Below are 23432 nucleotides of genomic sequence, written 5' to 3' on the forward strand. Positions count from 1 at the left end.
TTTGTTTTTGTTTTTGTTTTTTTGGTATTCCACCTAAAATTTCCCTGACTCTGAACATCTAGCCTTAAAATAAAAGAATTCTATAGATTTTATATAATAAAGTGAGGTGGGAATTGGTCTTTCTTGTATGTCACCTGTTCCTTAGAATTTGAGAAAGAAAGCTTTATACATTGCTCTGTTATTTCTTTTGAAGGCCGAGATACAAATTATTCAATTCCTTCTTGGCTTTAGAAGTTTCACTTTTTCTTGTATTGCAAGGATGTAATATTATTGAAAAATAGGGCATGTGATATGAACTACATAGCAAAGTATATAGATTTATGTAAGAAACTGAAAGAACTCCAAAATAATCACTTTTATGTTTAATAGCTGTAAGGTGGTTAAAGAGCCTTGTCTAGAATCCATGTCTAAGATTTCAGATCAGATAATTCCTGATCTTTGCTGGTTCTAGTACTTAATGTTTTCCAAATATCCTTTCGGGCAAAACTACTTACTCTTAAACTGGTCCAGTGAAAAAATAAATTCACTTAGAAAACTCTAGACTATGTCAAAAATCATGATCAATGTTCTCTACAAGAAATAAACAAAATAAAACAGGAGAAAACAAAATTGACATAATATGCATGCTTTTGTAGATTTTCCCCAATCCTACGGATAATATTGGGGAACAGTTTTAAGATATTTATTGAGCATCAAGATACTTGGGAAAGAATCAATAAATTTATGTAAGATACCAACAAGTTATCTAGTCCAAATATTTGGGGTGTGAGGTCTAGAAGATTAGTTTGTAACTACCTTCTTTAGGCTTCAACACTAACAGGCTGTTTGTTTGTTTGTTTGTTTTCTTCTTACAAAACACACGTGCCTGTGTTCGGCATTGAGATTACTTCAGTGTGGAGACAAGGTCTAACAATGATAAAATAAGATACGGATACATCACAATGTAATAGAAACAATCTTGAACTTATATTCTATTTAAAATATATTTCAAAAATGAAATTTTAGGTTATTTACGTTTGATGAACAGCCACCAAAGGAGAACATTCTGCACACTTAACAGGAGAGAACATTCTTGTATTTAATAAGAATAGGTATCCTGCATCAAAACTATTTCTTGAATATCGTGAACAAAGGAGCCACAAAACACTCAGAGTGAAAAGTGACATCCTGAGGGTCTACTTAGTCAGAATCAGATCTAAATAGTCAGTAGCAAGCAGGAGACTCAGAAAATGCTGACTTTAATTACAAACTTTATTTGTCAATACAATTCACAGTTTATACATGGTGCAATCCACCATATGAACTTTCAGAACAGGTATTGAGGAAGTGGGTGTAGCTTTCTTTCTAAAAGAGCCTGACTTTCTAAAATTTCAGTGAGAATTTTTTAAGTTTATAAAAGTACCTTTAACAAGTTAACTGGATATTTACATTTTTAGCTTAAATTTAGATTTTGGAAAATAAGCATCTATTAAGATTTTTTTTTTTTTTTTTTAAGATCCTGGGTTTACTTTTAAGACCCTAACAACTGGAATGGCATCTATTCACATACCCCCACCACCACCACCACCCCAACAGTAAAAGAAATGTTTTGCAAGTATATTTAGGGAAATCATTTTCTTTCTGCATTTTAAAAAATTATATATACAATGTACAGCAGATCTAAGTATGAAAATAAAAGAAAGAGTAGCAATCTATTAGGTGCCTTTACTGAATTTCTTCTGAATTTTGGAAACATCCAAAGAGTTACAGGCCATAAAATTAAACTAAAAAGGATTATAGCTTTTTCTAATTAAAAAACAAAAAAACTCTCAACATTTAAATTGTGCTATAACAGCTTTTTCTCTAATGTCAGAGATGAATTATGCCTGCAATCTGCATTTTTCCATGTGCAAAGTCACAGTGGTGCCAGTTTCAACTTCTACTCTCACACTCAGTCACAACTCTAGAGGTACATCCTCTAGAAGGCTAGGCCTGTGCCAGCCCTGCCTGCTGGATTACCTCCCCTCACCTGGCAAAAGTCACCCAAGGAAAGAAAATCATTTAAGCTTTTCATACACCAAAAAGCAAATCAGTGCTGGCAGTATAGTGTTTATTAGCAAGTGCTCATAACACATTGTTTTGCTATCTTCTTTTCATCAGAATGTAATTCACACCAGTTGTCTTAAATCACCTCCAATAATATCCATCGAACAGTTTTCTTCTCAGGATATATATATATATAAATTTTTTTCTTCCACCTTTGAAAAATTTGTAGTCATTCATAAAGGATAAATTCTAAATACTGCCAGGAGAAGAAAATGGACTGACAGCAGCCAATTTTACCGGCCTGGTAATTATTACACTGGATATATGTACCATTGGTACCTGAGTCAAATAAATACTCAGAGGGGCCATCTCTGCACCTCATTTCTCTGCAGTGCCTTTAACGCTAGGGCGTCTGAGTGTTGCTTCAATGTCCGTCTAATTTGGCATCTGGTCCTTCTTCGGGCATCATCACGTCAGTCATTTTACACACTGTTTCCAGAAAGGTATGGTATTCAAATGGGAGTCGTGGGGTAGAGGACTGCAGGTGAGCCTATGGGTGGGGCGGGGAAGGACAAACCACATATTAGCTAGAGAGGTTCTGTTTCTTCATGAGATAAGGCACTGACAGGAAATTTCTTAGGTAAAAGGCTGCATATGAATTTCTTGCCATTTACAAAAAGAAATGTTGTCATCCATAAGTGGTCCATATCTAGGCTCAGTTAGGTAGACCCTGAAAAGTTAAGGACTGATCCCTTGAAGCAACATTATTACCAGAAACAATTCGAATTCATTCCGAAGCCGTATGGCACATTAGGAAAAAAAGGGAGAAAAACAGTCTGGGCACAAAAAGGCATCAGACCTTGCTTGTGTTGCTCCACTCAACAAAGAAAGTGGACTGTTCAACAAGCATCATCAAAAAGATAGTGCTGGCTCAGAATTCCAAATTCTCTTGATGGTAGATGGCCATGATGGGTGTATCTATTTGTCCCCCCTTTAGAGCTCATGCACAATTTAAAAAATGCTACCAGCAACAGTCCTAAAGAGCATACAGAAGTCCTCACCTATGGCTATGCCTAAGGCTCTGCAAAGAGAGGGCTATTTAATGTTCTCTATAACAGCAATTTCCTCGCCGGCACAGTGTGGCGTCAATCCATTCAAATAGATACTTTCAGTTTTCAGTAAGGGAGGCAAGACATCCCTCTCGCTCGCTAGGTGGTTCACGGACAGGGTCCTCCTACAAGGAGTCAGTTCCTGGTTGTGGTTCCCAGCCAGTTCTGCGGAGAGCTTCCGCTTAATGGAGGTGGCGCGCTGAAACTTGTCGTAAATCTCCACACTCAGCCGCCTCCTGGTTTCCTTGAACTCGGCCGTGACGTTGGCTGTCCACTCAGCAGCATGGGCTCTGAATTCTCCCACCTGGAGCATGCACGCAGCAAAAAGACAAAGAGACAGCAACATGACAGTTAACATTTTGTGTGATAATTTTCTGATCGTTGTACTTGGGCAGAGGGGTTGAAAAGAGGAGCATAGCCTTTTGAAATACTGGTGGTCTGAGAATTGATGCCATAAGACAGAGCAAAATTCCCTTTTACATAGATATGGCTCTAAACAGGAATGCATGAATGTAAACGCTATAAATCAAATTATATTGAAGGTATTAGATGTGCTTGTTTTTTGTACATGAATCCTGTCGTTGAAACCTCTGATGCTGTTTAAAAAAGAAAATCTCTAACTTTTTAAAAGTTTGTGAGGTTTTTTTTTCACTTGCAATTTCAATAAGTATTTGGATATAGAAAAGGAAGTAGAAGCAGCAAAACAGAGAAAAAGCCTGGAAGGTGAACCTAGGGGACCTGGCTTCTTCTGATAGCACCAAAGCTGTTTGCATAGCATGTAAACTCAGGTTGAGAGACCAGAAACAGTGTGCGCAAGAACTTTATACCCAACCTGATATTGCTCATTTAGAAAACATCTACTTACTAACTAAGCAATACAATATCTTGTTTTTGCCTTCAGGGAACGCAAATGAGAACTGGCAAGTCCACGCTGAGGCCCATTTTGGAGAACGAGTAAGTCCCTGGAATCGTTTCTCAGCAAATGCCTGTGGGATGAGTGGAGTCACTCAACCTGAGCTGCCGTTTCCTCCGCTGTAGAACAAGCACCTTCACGGCACACACCTAACAGGGTGGCAGGGCGCAAGTACTTCACCACCTGTTAGAGCCTATGAAGTGATCATTGTGTACTTCTCTTCTGAAGGTTAAAGGAAACAATCTGGCCAAGGCCTTAGCACGCGCATGTTTTCTCTGACCTCTTTAAAATTATGTTGGAAAGATTTTGTAGGGTATCCGATGGACACTGTCTTATTAGGGAGACCACTTCAGGGATGCTGTAGAGGCCTGATCACTGTGCTGCACAGTGAAGCTCAATAATAATGAATGTCAACTATTATATAAATATATATATATATATATATATATATATATATATATATATATATGTATATATTCACAAGAAGTGGAGTACAGCATATGGAATAGAGACTGGAAATGTAACGGCTGTGTGTGATGCCAGAGGGGTAGTAGATTGGGGGAGGGGGTTATCACTTTGTGAGGGGTATGATAAATGTCTAACTATTAAGTGTTTTGTACACATGAAACTAATAAAAGAAAAAAACAGATAATTGGACAAGAAAATGTGGTCCATATCTACAATGGATTGTCATGTGGCCATAAAAAAGAATGAAATCTTACCATCTACAATAACATGAATGGACTTAAAGGGTATTATGGTAAGTGAAATAAGTTGGAGGAAGAGAAATACCATATGATCTCACTTATATGTGGAATAAGGAACAAAGTAAATGAACAAACAAAACAGAAACAGACTCCTAGATACAGAGAACAAACTGATGGTTGCCAGATGGGAAGGGGGCTGGGGGGCTGGGTGGAAAAGGGGAAGGAATTAGGAAGTACAAATTGGTAGTTACAAAATAGTCATGGGGATGTAAAGTACAGCATAGGGTATACAGCAATAATATTGGATTAACTATGTATGGTGCCAGGTAGATAATCAATTTATTGGGGTGATCACTTCATAAATTATATCAATGTCTAACCACTGTACTTCTGTACACCTGAAATTAATATAAAATAATACTGAATATCAAGTATAATTGAAAACTAAAAAAACTAAAAAGAAGATATTAAATCTTCAATCCAATCAATCAATCAATCAATCAATCAATCAATAAAATTATGCCTGCGCTCTTGTGACCTAACTAGAACAATGACTAATCCCCTGGGAAACTTTATGATCCTTTCCTTAACCAACTAGAATTTAATAATCTAGACCATCTCCTAGAATTACCTCCTATGGTACAATTCTCCCATGTCCCTCTATTGCTAGCACTTCTGCTTTCAGCTTGGGGAACCCCAGTGACCTCAATTTCTATGTGACATGGGCTCTTAATGGCAAGCAAATAACTACAGCTCTGGGGGTTTTGTTTATTTGTTTGTTTGTTTTGTGCTTTTTTTTTATGGTGGGGGTTGCTTTTGAACCTCTATTGTTTTCTGTTTTAAACGTTGATATGGGAAATAGAACTGATCAGTTTTGCTCTGGTCTGAAAGTCCCCCACCCCACACTCCACCGCCAAATTCATATGTTGAAATCCTAACCCCAAAGAGGATTAGGATGAGGTGTGGCCTCTGGGACATGATTGATTTGTGAGGGTAAAACCCTCATGAATGGAATTAGCGCTTTATAAGAGAGTTCCCGAGCCCCTTCCACCATGTGATGACAGAAGAAGAAGGCTTTGGATATCAACCAGGAAGGATGGTGCTCGTGTTATCTATGGTCCTGGAATTCTGACCTTCAGAATTGTGTGAACTAAATCTTTGCTGTTTATAAGCTACCTAGGCTGTAGTATTTTGTTACAGCAGCCCGGTCAAACTAAGTCAGCTTCTAAATATTTATATTGAAGATCTGACATATATATGTATATATATATGTACATACATATATTCCAATATGATGTGTACAGATACATGGATAGTCATAGGTGTGTGTGTGTGTGTGTGTGTGTGTGTGTGTCCACAGAAAACAAAATGAAAATTGTTCGAATATGCTTGGAAGGTTGCACATGGCAGATCAACTCTTCCTCATCCATTCATAATCACGTATACACACATACTTAGTGATCTACTATTTAAGAAGGGCTTTTTACCCCACTTGTATTGTCCTAACAAGAAATAATTGCTTGCTATCTGGTTCTGAAAAAAGCCAAGCTGGAAAAAGGAGAACTCTGTGGCACACATAATTGGCAAGATCAAGCATTCCTTAATCACTGAGGCAACTTAGAGGAAACTTACAGGAAAGAGGTGCTAAATTTACAGCAATGTAGCCTGAAGGTTCTCACTGCTCCTGCAAAGGACCCTGCCCCACTATACTTGGATATAGAAAAGATTACTGAATGTTTAATTTTGCTTTTGGGGGACTCTCTGTGGTGGGAAACCCTGAATCACTCCATACACACTGATAAATAACATGGTCCCCACTCCCAATAATTTGTATTATTTTTCTGTTTACCTCGCTGTCTTTCTGTTTAGATTGACTTTCTGAGTTCAGAATCTATACTATATTCATTGGTGTATCTACAACATCTAGTATTTGGTACAGAGAAGGCCCTGAGTAGAAACTTGTTGAATTGCTTTGAATTAATATATGAACCCTATAAAGTTTTGAAACAGTACTTCTAATATAAAAAGTTACGAGACTCAATTGTTTCACTACCAGTTTCAATTGAATCTTAATGACCTAAAATTGCAGCACTCTTAAAGATTATGCTCAAGTACAAAAAGAAAACCTGATTAATACAGTCTTAAACAAAATAGTTATTTTTGAACATGTTATTAAATTCTCCTAATTTACACTACAAGCAGATAATCCTGAATAATGTGAAATTTGCAGTTTATAATAAAACAGTAATTATTAATGAAAAATAAAAAACTCCAGCTGAACTTTTATAAAACTTCCATGACTGTATAAAAAAGGAATTAACCTGTTCTAGTTAAGAATTTAGAAGTTTCTAAATGTAAAAAGAACACATACTTATATACTCTATGAGTAGTTTCTCCTAGTAGTAAGGTTAATATAATAAAGGAAACAGGAAAGAACCTACATTTTTGTGTAAATAAGTGTCTGTGACAAGTATAAAAATCAGCTACTATATTCAGTTTCCTCCCATATACAAGTAGTTAACCAAAAATAATCACTTGCCTAGAGGACATTCATCTGTGTTAGCCATGAAATCATGGCTCAAGTTTTGGGGCACTCTTAGAAACGATGGACTTAAAATTAGGTCTATTCCATTTGTTTTATTTTGGTTACCAGTTTTTTACTTCCATCAGCAGAAAGACTACTAACCTTCAAAGGATCTGCCTCCCTTTTCCTTTGGTAATGGTCTCCTATTTTTTATCTTAAAAATGTCTTAACACCAGGAGTAATAGATTTTCCTTATTCAAAATTCAAGTGTCAACATATTTACTTGCTAATTTTCTATCTCCTCTAACTAGAATGTAAGTTCTATGTGTATCCTCAGCACCTGGAATATACCTGGTATGCAGCAGACTTCTAATAAAATACCCGTTTAATGAATAAACATATTACTGAAAAAACGCATGTTCTCTGTAATCTCACACCTCAATAACAATTAGCAACAGTGTAGCACACAGGCTGCCAATTGTTTTTCTTCTCTGTATACTAACTTTACTTTCTCCCTCCTCCATTTTGATTATCGTTAATATTTTTGCAAAAATGGTCTTATATTAAAAATATTGTTTTGCTAATGGCTTTTCCCCCCATAACCAATTTTAGTCATTTTTCCCTGTTAGTACACATTATTCTGTTTTACGGTTTATGTCAGCTGCCTAGCATTTCACAGGATGATGCTACCTACCATTGATAAGCAACCATGTCAATATTTTTAGATTTTGAGAACACTGAAATTTCCATCCAATCATTGTTTTCAGACTCTGGCTTTGCAGTGGCCCCAATAGTTCCTCTTTGTGGACACTTAGGTAATCTCTGTGTTTTCACAACAACAACAACAACAAAATCTGATTTCTATGCACCTGCATAGAAAATTCTTTAAATATTTTAATAATTGCAATTTGAAGTTTAAGTGGTCACGATAACTTGGACAAAGAATAAAAACGTTCCGTAGACTTGAATTTTCTAGAGAAGCAAGTTTCCCAAAGTCACCAGGATCTCTCAGGTTGCACGAATGACATTCACAAAGTTTTCTGTAGAGCCAAGTGCTTCTACAAATTAGTGATTCCTGCAAATTAGGAAAAGGCTAAATGCAAGGAAAGCTCAGACTTGTCTGGGTACATCAATATCTTATTTTTAATTGCACTCAATCTTGGCAGAGGCTGGGATTCTTATCCACTTTTGAGGACATGTTTTTTTTTCCAATTTCTCTAGCATTCCCAAGGGTGGGAAGGTAATCTCTGGAGGTCATAAAGGCTGCAGCTGAAAAAGTCAAAAAATGGGGCTAGAAGGGTAATTGGGCTGAATAGATGGGATGACAGCCTCCAGTCCCAGCTCTATCAGTCACATTCTGGGTAAGCAATTCACTCACTCATGGGTAAGCAATTTTTTGAACTTCAGATTCTTTTCCTATAAAATCAGGATAATAATAATCTATTTCATAGGAGAAACAAGTGATGTATGTGTATGTTCTTAAAATGTAAAGGACGACACAATTACTAATTATGATGAGCAAGCTGGTGATGATAATATGGCTTGCCATGGGTACTTTAAGAGCTTAAAGGGGAGTACCAGATACAGAATAAGTGATATAGAATTTTTAAATGGGATATATATATAAAAATTCCCATTTTTATATGTAAAATAAATATAATATATATTTCCAGGATTCCAGTTACCCCTGGAATATAACTCTAGGAATATAATTCCACAGGTTCTAAGACTCCTGTGGTAGCATGGCCTGGGGTTTCTTTGCGTGTCTCACCAGAAACACAACAGAGTGCTAACCCCTAAGTTATGCAGATCTTTAAGTTATGAGGTGTTTTGAGCATGTTGAAGGCATATATAAAAATACAGCCAAGCAACCATCCAGGCCAGATACATTGGGTGATGCATTTCATCAAAAGAAGGCCATGGCAAGAGAATGTTTGTGTTTACCTTATATTTGTTGTTATAATTGGAATAATATTGTAAAATAGAACAATGGATTCAATGTATAACTCAATAAACATTTACTCATAATAAAAAGGACTCTTATTCTTAACACAGGTCTATGTCACAGATTGTGTAAAATTTCGTATGTATATATAGTGCCTACCACGTGCTGGGTATTGCTGTTTAAAAAATGTTAACTTATTTAATTGTTATAACAACTCCGTGGGAAGAATTTTATTATGTCCCTCATTTCATGGGAGCAAAAAGTGATGCTAGAGAAAAACTTCAGACACACAATGCGTTATGTGGTGGAGCCAGGATTCAAACTTGGATGCCTCTCATCTATATTATTTCAGCAGCCTCCTAGCTAGTCTTTCTGACTTAAGTCCATCTCCCATAAATGCATTCTCCACACAGCAGCCAGCAGGCTCCTCAATAAGCACTAATTGATCAAGTACTTATCCTTGCATAAAACCATTCAATCGATTCCCATTTCACTTAGGATAAAGTCCAAACTCTAAAGTGGCTCATATGTTCTAGGATCTACCTACTGTTTCAGCCTCAATTCTAACAACCATCCCTCTCAAAATCTCCTCTTGGAGGCCATTCTGCACATTTATTTCCTCAAACGTGCCAATCTTTCTTCTGCCTTCACTCATTCATTACTTATTCTCAGAACACTGTTTCTCAGTCCTTCTCTAGTATATTTCCTACTCATCCTAAACTAGTCACCCTTGAGGAGCCATTCCCTGAGCCCCTACACACATCAGGATCATTGGCTATTTGGAGCTACAGTAGTCGGTACTTCCCTGGCACAATTTATTACAACTATTAGTTTAATTGCTTTGCCAGCTTCGTGGCAGTAGAGAGAATAATATGTCTACCATATCCTAGTCAGTATTTCTAGAATCTAGAAAAGTGTACATAATGGTAATTCAAGAATGAATGAGTGAATGAATGAATAAATGAACAGCAGACAAATCACTCATGTTTTGGTTACACGCTCCAGTAAAATGAGTCCACTTCCTAACAAACTCTGATGGGATATTCTGTTCTTCTCAGGAGAGTGATGCAGCCGGATTGCTTCATAGTAAAGGTTTGAGGTATTAATATGTTTCCCCAAACTTTTTGGTCTTTGCAGAGCCTCTTCACCATTCGAAGGAGTCTATGTTGCTACTTACGTCTTGTCCTCAAAGTGAAGAAGGTCACACCCATTGTACAGACCTTTTCAACCTAATTTCCTTTTCTTTTCCCTCTCCTTACCCGTCTCCTAAACTTTTTCATCACTCTCACCACTTTGCATGACTAGGCTCTCCTGAACGTGGGCTTCACCATTTATAGAATACAACCTTTAAAGTTAAAGACGGATTAACACTTTTATCTAGAAGAAGCAGTAACATCTTTGCGAGTAACTCTGAGCACTTATTAAGCATATAATAGCTTTTCAAGGTAGCAAAGTCTCATGATTACAGAGGCCCAATATTTGCCTGCCCAATTGTGGTTCCACACCCCATAGTCGTCAGGGCCTCAAGGTGTCTCAAATAATACCAAGAAGGCCCTTAAATGGTAGCAACATCATTTCCAAACAAGTACTTCCCATATTCTTGTTCTTTTAGCGCAACTTTCCTAAATCACTAAGGTTGATAGGAGAGCTAAAGAAAGACTTTAAGTTCACTATTCTAGAAACTTGCCATTTATGAACCTTACAGGAAGCTCGTTTGTACCCATAAAAAGTATTTATCACTCCACTGACTCCAATCAACCAACTACATGGCAGATTTCTCGAGGGTAAAGCTCCCTGCCCTATTTCTTATCAAGTTCACCCTTCCTTCCCACCCACTCCACATTTCAGCAACTTGAACAGTGATTTGAGTAGAGTAATTGAATACAATGAGTTTAGTCTTCCCAACTAGATGGTAAGCTTATGGACAGAGACTGTGCATCCTATTTTTTCTCCTCATAAAAATCCTCAACATGGTAATCTGAATAAACTAGATTCCTGCATACTTTCTGACTGACTAGTAACCATTGACCGACATGGCCGTCTTCCTATACAAACACTCTCAGGGCCTCTCCTATGAAGGCGATATTTGCATAAGTTCTATATCACTGTGTGCTGGTACAGCCTGAAGAGAAAGCATTTATAAACCAATTGTACTAATCACTAAAATGTTCATATCCTTTGATAAAGCCAATAATACATAGACATGTATTCTGGGCAAGGATTTCCACCAAAGGAAAAAGTAAGTAATCTCTGAATCTTATTTTAATAGCCTAATATTGAGATTAACAAAGGTCATTTAAGAAATCTGTGTTTATGAGAAGTCAATCAGCTATAGAAACTATCTTCTACTATTATGATTGTGATAAGTAAAGTGATAAAAAAATAAAATTATATCTTTATTCTGATTATAACTCTATGAAATAATGAATGCACATAGGCTAGGATATTAAAAGTATATAAAAATGGAAACTGTGGATTCTAACAATCACTTACTAAATAGCTATTATGTACCAGGTCCTGGGCTTATTGTTTTCTTGAGTTACAGACATTTTTGAGTATTTTTTTTCCTTTCAAATCTCCTCTTACTGATGATATAATATTACCTGTAGCATACCCAGCCTTGAATCAACCTTGTGAGGGCAGAATTTTCTATGGAATGCAATTTATTTGCTCAACACACATACCAGTTGTAGACTACCATTGCCATTGAGTGTCTTTCTTATCCAGATATCAAAGCAAAAAAAAAAAAATCTTGAAGGAGTCTTTAATGTTTAATGCTACCTAGACAATTAAAAAAAATTGAGAATCAACAAAATGAAAAGACAATTAGAGGAATGGGAGAAAATATTTTCAAATCATATATCTGATAAGGGGTTAATATCCAAAATATATAAAGAACTCATACAACTCAATAGAAAAAAACAACTTATTAAAAAACAGGCAGAGAATCTGAATAGGCATTTTTCCAGTGAAGACGGCCAACAGATGGCCAACAGGTACATGAAAATGTGCTCAACATGACTAATCATCAGAGAAATGCAAATCAAAACCACAAGGAGATATGTCACACCTGTTAGAATGGTTATTATCAAAATGACAAGTGTTGGCGAGGATGTGGAGAAAAGGGAACCCTTGTGCACTGTTGGTAGAAATGTAAATTGATGCAGGCTTTATGGAAAACAGTATAGAGGTCCCTCAAAAAAATTAAAAATAGAACTACTACATGACACAGCAATTCTACTTCTCAGTATTTATCTGAAGAAAACAAAAACACTAGCTCAAAAAGATATATGCAGTCCCATGGTTTACTGCAGCTTTATTAGCCAAGACATGGAAACAACGTAAGTGTTCACAGGCGGATAAATGGATAAAGTAAATATATACAATGGAATATTATTCAACTATAAAAAAGAATGAAATCTTGTCATTGGCAACAACATGGATGAAAATTGAGGGCATTATGTTAAGTAAATCAAAAGGAGAAAGACAAATGCCAAATGATCTCACTTATACGTGAAATCTTAAAAAAAAAGAAAAAAACCAACAAGCTTATAGACAAAGAGAACAAACTGATGGTTTCCGTAAGTGGAAGCTGAGGAGTGGGTAAAATGGGAGAAGGGAGTCAAAAGGCACCAAATTCCAGTTATAAAACAACAAGGCATGGGGATGTAATGTATGTATAGCATGGCAACTATAGTTCATAATAGTGTATTGTATATTTGAAAGTTGCTAAGCATAACTCTAATTTACTCAAATATAATTCATTATACTTTACACCCAGACCTTAAAAGTTCTCATCACACACCAAAAAAAAATCTGTAACTGTATGTGGTGATGTATATGGTGATGGATATCAACTAGACTTATTGTGGTGATCACTTTGCAATATACACAAATATCAAATCATTATGTTGTACCCCTGAAACTAATGTAATATTGTATGTCAATTATACTTCAATTTTAAAATGTTTTAAATAAACTCTTAAAAAATGATTGAGAACGTCTGAGTCAATATTTCTGAATCATAACTCTAATTTACTCAAATATAATTCATTATACTTTACACCCAGGTGTGATGAAGGATAATTCCCTGTCCTGATTTTCATACTTGTTAATGATTTCATTTCTGAGAGTCTCCTAGTCTCTACCGCAGGTCAATCTTCATTGGCGTCGTCATTTCTTAGTAACAGAAAGTGTAATGTCATCTAAAGAGAATTTTCAGTGTTCTTAGTTGGAAAAAAGAAAATTGAATTGCAGGTCTTTTAAATGCTTGGTCTTTATCAATTGCATTTCTAAGATTATTTTCCTCCAAACAATTCAGCAAAATGCCAGCTACATGTTTTGCCAAGAGAGTAAAGCAGATTTGTAAGGAGCAGTACTTCTTTATACCTGCTTTTTCCCTCTCATCTGTTTCTGAGTCAGGCTTCTGTAACAGGAAGGCATAATCTTGCCCTGACTTTTGATACGAGAGTGAATTCCAAGGTGCGTGTTATCTACAAGTGTCTGCTCCAAATGGCCAAATTCACTGTCTCCCTACCAGCTGGGGTTACCTTAAATAACACTGTTAAATATTAGTTAATACAGTGGTACCTCAGTTTTCGAACAGTCTTCCAGAATGGATTATGTTCAAAAATCGAGGTACCACTGAATACAAGAGGCTCTATGATTTTTCAAATCATGCTGTCTCATGAGTCTTGTTTTCTATAAAATTCATCACTCACCAAGATGTTGACCATTATTTCATTTGAAATCTGCTGCCTAGTTTATCCAGATGAACCTGTGAAATCTATCAAATTTAGAATAATTCTAACTTAAATTTTGGGTTTTGATCATTAATAGATGAGTAAGAAGCAAAATTTGCTACTATTCTAAATTGTCCATTTCCAAAGATGAATATCTCAGCAACATTTTTTCCTCCAGTTATTTGCAGGCAGCTGCTTCACAGTGGAAATTTATAGTATGATTTGGATATTTGGCAATAGCGACTCTTCCAGTTCTCCGTGACAAGACAGCAACTCAAATCTCTCTCAAAGTACCTTTCACCACTCATTTCCCTTGAATCACTCCTTTCCCATTCCCACTTCATGTTCAAAGCCATTTGAAGTCCTATAATCTTTGCTAGTCATTTTCCCCCTATAATCTCACCCTGCCTTATTTATACTTTCTATTCTAATCGGCTTTAATTTTCTTCTCATGTAATCCTCAATTAACTATGAATAATAATCACTTGATATGGGTAAGCCGGACCTGTTCACAGAGTCATAACTGGATAAGGAATTCCATCTGAAACTCTATGGTAAGATTTTTCCAACTACCAACAATCAAGTCAAGTAATCCCCCTTATCTGCAGTTGCGATTTCGTGGTTTCAGTTACACAGTCAACCATGGTCCGAAAATACTAAATAGAAAATTCCAGAAAGAAACAATTCATAAGTATTAAATTGGGCTCTGTTCGCAGTAGCATGATGAAATCTCAAGCCATACCTCCCAAGATATGAAAAGTCCCTTAGTTCCACGTATCCACTCTGTGAATGCTCCCTGCTCGTTAGTCACTTAGTAGCCATCTTGGTTATCAGGTCGACCATCCTGGTATTGCATTGCTTGTGTTCAAGTCACCCTTCTTACTTAATAATGGCCCCAAAGTGCAAGAGTAGCTTAAACTTTATCATAGGTGTGTATGCATAGGGAGAAAAATCATAATAGTGAGAGTTCGGTACTATCCATGGTTTCAGGAATCCAGTGGGGGTCTTGGAACATATTTCCTTGGATAAGAGGGGCTACTGGACTGGATAATACTTGGAAGAGCTTCAACTCTTTTAAAAATATTCTATTTATTTGCAGATCTAATCATTGTGTTTGCTGTGGGCAGAATAACATGGATCGAGAGCCTTTTCCCTAAAAGACATCTTTAAAAGAATCTGAAGAAAGCTGAGCATTTAGGAATTAATGGCCACTAAGTAATTTTGTTTATCAGGAATAAAACTAAAGAGGATTTTCTAATCTTTAACCAATGCTTGGTCCCTTTTGACTGTGGGATTTTAATTTACTTCTCCCAGTGTTCAGATGCTTATATACCTTAATGACTTGAGGAAAGTTATAATACGTGTTACAAGCAGGTAATGAGTTAAAAACATTCCTCTGGTGAAATCTGTAAAAATAATTTGAAGCCTACTTTGCATTCCAATTTTAGAAGTTGCCCAGACTATAATTAATTGTCATTAATTCATTTTCTTAAGTATTGACATTTCATTGCACTGTTGAACTGCACTGTTAAAAAGAACAATTCAAATTATTCTTTTTACCGATCAGGTTAAAAAAAAAAACACTAAAAGAATTACTAAGTGCCACATTCTCTTGACAGAACAGTACAGTACATGATGTTTTTCTTTGGTTTTCAGGAAAGTATATGTAATATTCATAAGGTCTCCTTAATCTAAACTGTTGTTTTAAATTAGCAGTTTCTCCGCTTCTTAATATTATGCATATTAATATAATTGTATAAAGATTTTGCTTATATGGGGACTCTAAAGAACAAAATGGATGAGTAAACAAAGCAGAAACAAATTCAGAGATAGAGAACATTTTGATGGTTGCCAGATGGGAGGGGGGTTGGGGTGGTGGGTGAACAAGGGGAAGGGATTAAGAAGTACAAATTGGTTGCTACAAGGCAGTCATGGGGATGTAAAGTAAAGCATAGGGAATATAGTCAATGATATTGTAATAATTATGTATATTGCCAGGTTGGTACAAGACTAGTCGGAGGGTCACTTCTTAAATTATATAAATGCACTACTATGCTGTACACCTGAAATTAATATAAAATAATATTGAATGTAAACTGTAATTGAAAAATTAAAAAGAGGGGAAAGGTGAAGGGGAATAAGAGGTTCAAATTTCCAGGTATAAAACAAGTTAAATCATGGGGATGTAATGTACAGCATAGGGAATATAGTCAATAATATTGTGATAGCATAGTATGGTGTCAGATGGTTATCACTTATCATGGTGATCACTTCTTTAGGTCTATAAATCTTGCATAACTGGTGTACACCAGAAACTAATATAATATTGTATGTTACCTGTGTTTTAATAAAAATAAAAAAAGATGAAGTACAATAGTTTTAATAAAAACGATGTCAAGAAAAACAATAATACTTATATTAATACCATGATTTTAAATAATTTCTAAAAATTTGAAAATATTATATATCATGTTAATTACTGTAATGATAAGGTGGGGCTGCAAAATCAAACATTCACTTGTAGAGTTAACTCAACTTCTTAATGTTTGTCATTGTGACACATTGTCATTGTGTCAATGAACATCCTTGAAATTCTCCCCACGGGCCTGCTATCAGGGTTACCTTAACAATCTATTTTATGGAGATCATTCAACTTATACAACAGCCTATTGTATTGTAAAGATGGGGATATTAAAATTCATAAACAAAATAAAATAAGTTATGTACTTTTTATGAAATTCCACACACTCTTATGTGATTGAATTATAGAAACTAGATATTTGTCCGCACAATGTGGAAATTTTATGATTGGGATGGTGGGGGGGTAATCATCTGATTGTTGTGTAAGTACTTAAAGGTATATAACTGTAAGAAAAATACCAAGTGAAAAGCAATAACTGACTGAAGGGGTGGGGTGACACCTTAAAAGCATTCTCCACAAAATATATTCGTTATATATTTAATCAACTCCAAACATTTAGTGATGTTCCAAAACTTATTCAGGAAACCTAGATTTAATAATAGTTTACCTATAACTAAAGGCCACTTTATGTTCACTATAGGAATACAAAACTTGTCCACCAAAAAATGGTGTTGTTTCCTTTCCTCTTGCACTTTCCTTCCTAAACACGTCAGCCCCAAAGCAGAACTAGGGAGACGTCAGTGTGTGGGGTTGGGGAGGCCCAGAGCTAGGCCAGCCTACGAGGAGTCCCACACAAGGGGTGGCAGTCCAGTGTGGGGTGTCAAAGCCTGAGAGCGGTGAGGAGGGCAACCCACACAAGGGAAGCCCAGCAGACAACACTGGAGACCGAGCATGATGGGGAGGGCACCCCTGCAGAGTGGGGGTGATGACGGTGTTAATTCAAGCCTGGCTACATACCCGGAGATTGATCAAACAATATAATGGGAATAACAGAAATCAAGTATTTCACTGTAAGAGAAAGGAATTAAAAATACATAAAACTAGAAGGAACTCTTATGCTGCATTGGGATTACAGCTATTAGTATGAACTCATAGTTTTCAAGGGATATAGATAGGTATGAAGTAAATATAGATGGAAATATGTATATACATGAATATAAAGTATATTCCTTAGTTCTGTCTACTCGGAGTACCTGGGAGCAGTGACAGCTCCATTAGCAACGAGCACCTAAATCTTTGTTTTTAAATATCACTATCCACAAATAGAAACCACGGCTCCTTAGAGAAATGAATGACTGCAGGACTAGGACAGAGAAATTTTAAGTTGAGGCTGGAAGCTCTTATTGTGCTAGAAAGTAAAGACTTGCCCCCCAAATTATGGGATATGCCAAAAGACAGCTTGACCGGTTCTCCCAGTGGCCAAGACTCGGACAACTTGAAGATCAAAGTAAATGATGATTGTAACAGATTATAAGCCATAATTTACAGCAGAAATCCATAAGTCTGTGCTGCTGTAAATAAATAAATAAGAAACTGAGAGTTTAACAATGAAAAGGACAACCATAAAAATCTCAAAGTACCTACACAAAAAAAAATGTATGAATTTCACAGGGAAAAGAGTAACTAGTGGATAAAGTTAACTGCTTTTTCTTTAAACTATTTACCCTAAATCTATCAAAATATTTAAATCACATATATCAATGCTTAAAAAAAATCCAGTTCGGTAAGTAAACTAAAGGTGATTGCTTTTAAATTTAAAACCATTAAATCCAGTTTGCATTCATGAAATGTAAGCACATTGGAAATTCTATTCCAAGCAGCACCACTTATGTATTCTTTTTTTCTATGAAAGTCAAAAGAAAAAGTGATTTAGGCTTCTAGGGCTAAAGCAGTCTCTGATCAGGTGTGTTACCAGAATCAGTGTCACTGTAAGTTACAGAAGAGCAGCTGGAGAGTTTAAGACAGTGAAGAGGAAGATGAGACGTGGGTAATAAATTAGTGATAAAAGAATAAGTCTGCATTTTCTTGTTCTTTGTTGCTGTCATTTTTGGAGGTTAATGTATTTATTTAGCTCTGAATACATGTTCTACCCATTTAAAAATACTTGATATGGTTTAAACAGATCCAAGAAAATTACATTTCCAACTTCTTTGTCAAAGGGGAAATTGCTTCCAGAAGTTTCTCTTCCAGAGTAAACTCTCCCAGGTAGAATTGCATGGGTGTGGGTGGTCGCGATTTCCAGTAATCCTCTGAAATAATTGATGATCCACGTGTAGCTATTCACTTTGACACATTAGATGAAATGCAGGAAGGTGCCACAGCAATATAAAGCAGAGATATTCTCCAAGAGCAGCTTCAGATAGGGGAAAGCATAAGTACCGGGAATTCACACATTTACTTCACTGCCCGGGCAATTGGCCATGTACTCTTCTCCTTTCTAACTCTTTAAGGTGATATCAGTTAAGGACAATAAAATCTCTGGGAGGAAAAACACAATCTGAAGCATTCGCACAGAAGCAGCAGCTTTGTTTAAAAAGGGGTTGCTGCCAGAGTTTCTTAGTCCATATTCTACCATGTAGGCTAGGATCTGTTTTCTGATCTTAGTCTATAGCTGTGCCGTTCCTTTTGGTGGCCACTCTCATTCTGGCTACTGGAGACTTCAAACGTGGCCAGTCTGATTTGCAATGAGCTGACATTATAAGTTACATACCAGATATTGAAGCTGTATTACAAAAAAAGAACGTAAAATATCTCACTCATAAATTTTATATTTTTCAAAATGACAGTAGTTTGGATATGATGAGCTAAATAAAATATATTATTAAAATTAATTTCATCTGTTTCTTTCACTTTTTTTACGGAGGCCATCAGAAACGTGAAAATTACCTGTGTGGCTTACATTTGGGTTTAGCATTATATTTCTGTTGGACAGCCTGGTGCACAGAATACCCTTTCATTGCCATCTTTAAACTGCACCACAAAGAATCATGCTTTCAATCTTTTCTGAATGTGTGAAAACAAGAAAAACATTCATAAATCAAAAAGTAAAAGTGGTTATGCATTTTTTTGAAAATAATGCAAAACCAGAAAAGTTCCCCCATTCGATTTCAACAAGGAAAAGTAGCACAGAGGGTCTAATAATACAAAACAGTCACTGCACATGAAGCAAGTTCACGGCTGCCTTTCCCTAACCCAGTAAAGCATTCCAGAGTAGTGCTACAGAAACGCTCTTCATTGGGTGGAATTTGATCTTTCTTACAAGCATGCCACTGTATTTCAGTTCACTTGGCCAAACTATAATGAAACAGGAAGAAAAGACCAAAAATAAAAGAAGGGGCTTGTTTGTTTGTTGCTTTCAGTTTTATAATCCCACACATGAGTGAAATCATAGAACTGTACACTTGAAACCTATAGAATTTTACTAACCAATGTCACCCCAATAAATTTAATAAAAATTATTTTTAAAAAGAAGGAGCAATGGGAATATTGAGACTGTGACAGCAAGGCAGGCCAGCTTCTCTACCTGGAAGAGGGTAGGGGCTTACCCTGGGTGTCATACCTATGGGATCAGAAATGCTGTGAACATGTCTCCCTAGCTATGTCCACCGGTGGCTTATGGACTTAGAATTTAGGGAAAAACAATGCTTCTGCGCATAAGGATCAAACATAGGAAGTGTCTATTGTGAGAGGAAGATCAAATAACTACATTTTAATGTCCCTTCAACAAATGCTTCTGAACAATATCTGGAAAAGAACTATGATGGGCACACACAGCTCCACCCCTTGCCTGCGGCCATCGCAGCTGCCCAGAGCACCTATTCACATTACATAAATAGGAAAGAACTCCACCAAGAGAGACAAGGAAATGGAACCTCTTCTCCTTTCACAGCTAATCTCAGGCAGGCTGACTTTCATATGTAGCACTTATAATATCACTTGACGCTTTAGAGAACATGATTTGACCTATTTTTTTCTGTATCCATTGAACAGACAGCTGTGTTATAACAGGTTCCTATTATACCTTGGGCTGGTTATTTTATGAAGCCTGTATTATGTCGAGTACTAAAGGGGCAAGGACTATTCAGGAAGGAGAGAAACAGCAGGGGAGAAGCAATGACAAATCCAAATGCCTCTCTGGGTATCTTGTCAGTCTTACTTATTATTTTTGATTTGATATTGACTGCAAACCCAGCTGCCTTGCCGCTCACATTAAAGCAGTGCTCAGAGAAGGAGAGAGTGACAGGGAACTTTTGCTAGGGTCTGATTTTAACATCGTCTGGGCTCACGAGCTCTCAAAGGCTTTACCTGTTCCCAAGTTCCCTTTTCACTCGCCTCTTTATCTTCTTTCCCTACTGATGTAAAAGTTGGTTGCTTGTACATTTTGAATAGTGGAAGATGGAAAATTCCAGGGAAAGAGAAAAAAGAACCAATTAACCAATTCATTCTTCTCCAGTTTAAAAATCTCTTCAAACTGCTAGACAGTGCAATAGGGGACAGAGCACTCATATGATTGCTTTGTGGGACAAAAGACCCAGCTACCTGAGAGCTTTAGTAAATACGAGAACATCATGGTACTCATAGATGCCAAATGTGGACAAATGGAACGTGTTTGTAATAGTAAACACGTTAAAAAGGCAATTACATAGACACATATACATCTAAAGTTGTTTCTGGTTCAGCTGACAGTGTTAAATTAGGGATGCATGCAATGACCCACAAATAGCTATTAGGGGAAATGGGTTAAACATGCAGTATTTATCAAATATGCGTATTAAATTTTAGAACTTTGACATTTCCCAAGAACTTTTGAAACAATACTTTTGAGTCATGTGCTTTCTTATAAAACTTATAGAACCTATACTTTTAATCAGGAGAAATTTTTGGTTAGTCTGCTAAGGTCAGGGTTCTAGAGGCAACTTTAAATTATATTTCTAACACTCCCTCTGTTTATTTAAGGAAGTACTGTTTTATGAGATCCAGCTCTAGTATATTGCTATATAACAATAACTATTTCTAATAATTCCATAGCTTATAATGCTTATAAAATCGGGGGAACTTTTTTGTAAGGTTGAATCTGCTTATTTAAAATAAGAAGAGTGCTCTAACTTGGTCATTTTTCATCAGTTCTGCTTTAAAAAACCAATAATAATAGCATCGTATACCCACTGCATGAAAAGAACTGCTTGAAGTATGTGGCTTTCCCACTGGTCAAATGTAGGATAAGAACACCTCTGTCTTTCCTGGATATAAAACATTTTCATTTTTGATAGGCTTTAAGAAACATAACATCTCAAAGCCAGGAACACTTTTATTCCAGCCAAGCAGAAGCATCACACAACATGGATGGACCTTGAAGGTATTATCCTAAAGGAAATAGTCAGATCAAGAAAGACAAATACTGTATGATCTCACTTATGTGTGTAATCTTAAGAGAAAAAAAAAAAAGCTCATAGATACAGAGAACAGACTGATGGTTGCCAGAGGCAGGGGGTGAGGGGGTCGCAAAATAGGTGGATGAAGGCAGTGAAAAGGTACAAACTTGCAGTTATAAAATAAGTAAGTCCTGGGGTGTAATGTACAGCATGGTGACTATAGTTAATAATACCATATCGCATATTTCAAAGTTTCTAAGAGAGTCGATCTTAAAAATTCAAAAAAAAAAAAATTGTAGCTACAGAACTATGTATGGTGACAGATGTTAACTAGACTTATTATAGTAATCATTTCACAATATACACAAATATCAAATCGTTATGTTATACGTTTGAAACTAATATTTAAAAATATTAAAACCTATTAAAAAATTAAAGATGTTAAAAAAAAAAAAGATGAAGATATGAGGAAGTAAGCGAGGTAGCTCTCCAGGAAAAGAGCAACCCTGATGGAGGGAATAGTCAGTTGGAAGGCACTGGATCAGAAGGGAGCCTCGTGTGGGAAGGAAAACCAAGGAGAAGGCAGGCTGGGGAGGAGTGAGCAAAAGAATAACAAGAGAAGAGGTTAAGGCAGTTGGGGATAGAACATACTGAATCCTTTACGCTATTCTAAAGACTTTAACTTTTACTCTGAGAACAACAGGGAGATGTAAGGAAGCTGCTAACCAGAGACATATTATAGGACTTGTTTCAAAGGATTATTCTGGCACCTTGAAGGAGAACCGACTTTACACAGAGCAAAGAGGAAAGCAGGAGCCCAGTTAGGATGCTTTTGAGTAAGCCAGGTGGGAGCTAATGGTGGCACAGGAAGGGATGATGGGTAGGTGAGTAGTGGTTGGATTCTGGATACATTTCCAGATTAACGCGATAAGACCGGAGATTGTTTCAGATCAAGGCTATACGGGATTAAATGTAAAATAGGAAAGAGAGAGAGAGGTCAGGGATGTCTCTTGTTTATGCAGTTTTCCCCAGTTCACCCAGTTAGATTTAGTAATCCCAGTTTTGCATACCATGGCACAAAAAGTATCTTCTTTGTAGCATTTCCTTGGTAACTACCCTGCAGTTATCATTAATACATGCTTATATACCCTGCTTCCTATAAATTGTTCCTCAAGGGCAAATGCAGTGACTGTTTTTATACATCTATTCCCAATACCTAGTAAAATGCCGGACACACCATGGCAATCAAAACATGTTTGACGGGCAAACAAATCAATGGTGGAATGAAGCCACCTGTGCTATATATGCATCTTTTGTGGGTGGCATTATAGCCTCCAGCTTGTGTATCAGAAACATTACTCAGTGAAATCCTTATTTCTCCTGTGCTCAGACTATACCTACTGCCTTTTGGTCAGTTCATATTTATGGCAAAGTGTGCTCGTGGCAATCCATGTAAAGCCACATGATAGGATGCAATTTTCATCCTTCCCTGCTTATGTATGTATGTCCTTCCTTGCAGCTTTTACTGCTCGTTCAGAAATGCATATTGAACATAAAATAGTAGTCCTTAAACCTAACTTATATTTAGGCTAAATCTGTCCAACGAGCTCTTCAAGTGTGTGGAAATGACACAAATAGAAGTAAAAATGAATACATATGTATACACATATATA

General features: G+C 36.5%; 1 protein-coding gene across 5 annotated transcripts in view; it reads right to left on the reverse strand.

Annotated features, from left to right (window-relative positions):
* Positions 1-1233: 1233 nt before the first annotated feature.
* Positions 1234-23432, reverse strand: part of KCNK2 (potassium two pore domain channel subfamily K member 2) — a 164511-nt gene continuing 142312 nt past the window's right edge. For 4 of the 5 annotated variants that reach the window (XM_019738111.2, XM_019738112.2, XM_074322151.1 and 1 more), the window contains exon 7: positions 1234-3438. In XM_019738111.2, the coding sequence (XP_019593670.1) occupies positions 3121-3438 (318 nt within the window). In that variant the 3' untranslated portion in view covers positions 1234-3120. The remainder of the gene's footprint in view (positions 3439-23432) is intronic. The other variant, XM_019738110.2, reaches the window with a different exon arrangement.

The sequence above is a fragment of the Rhinolophus sinicus genome, linkage group LG17 (genome assembly GCF_036562045.2).
Source record: "Rhinolophus sinicus isolate RSC01 linkage group LG17, ASM3656204v1, whole genome shotgun sequence".
Classification (NCBI taxonomy): domain Eukaryota; kingdom Metazoa; phylum Chordata; class Mammalia; order Chiroptera; family Rhinolophidae; genus Rhinolophus; species Rhinolophus sinicus.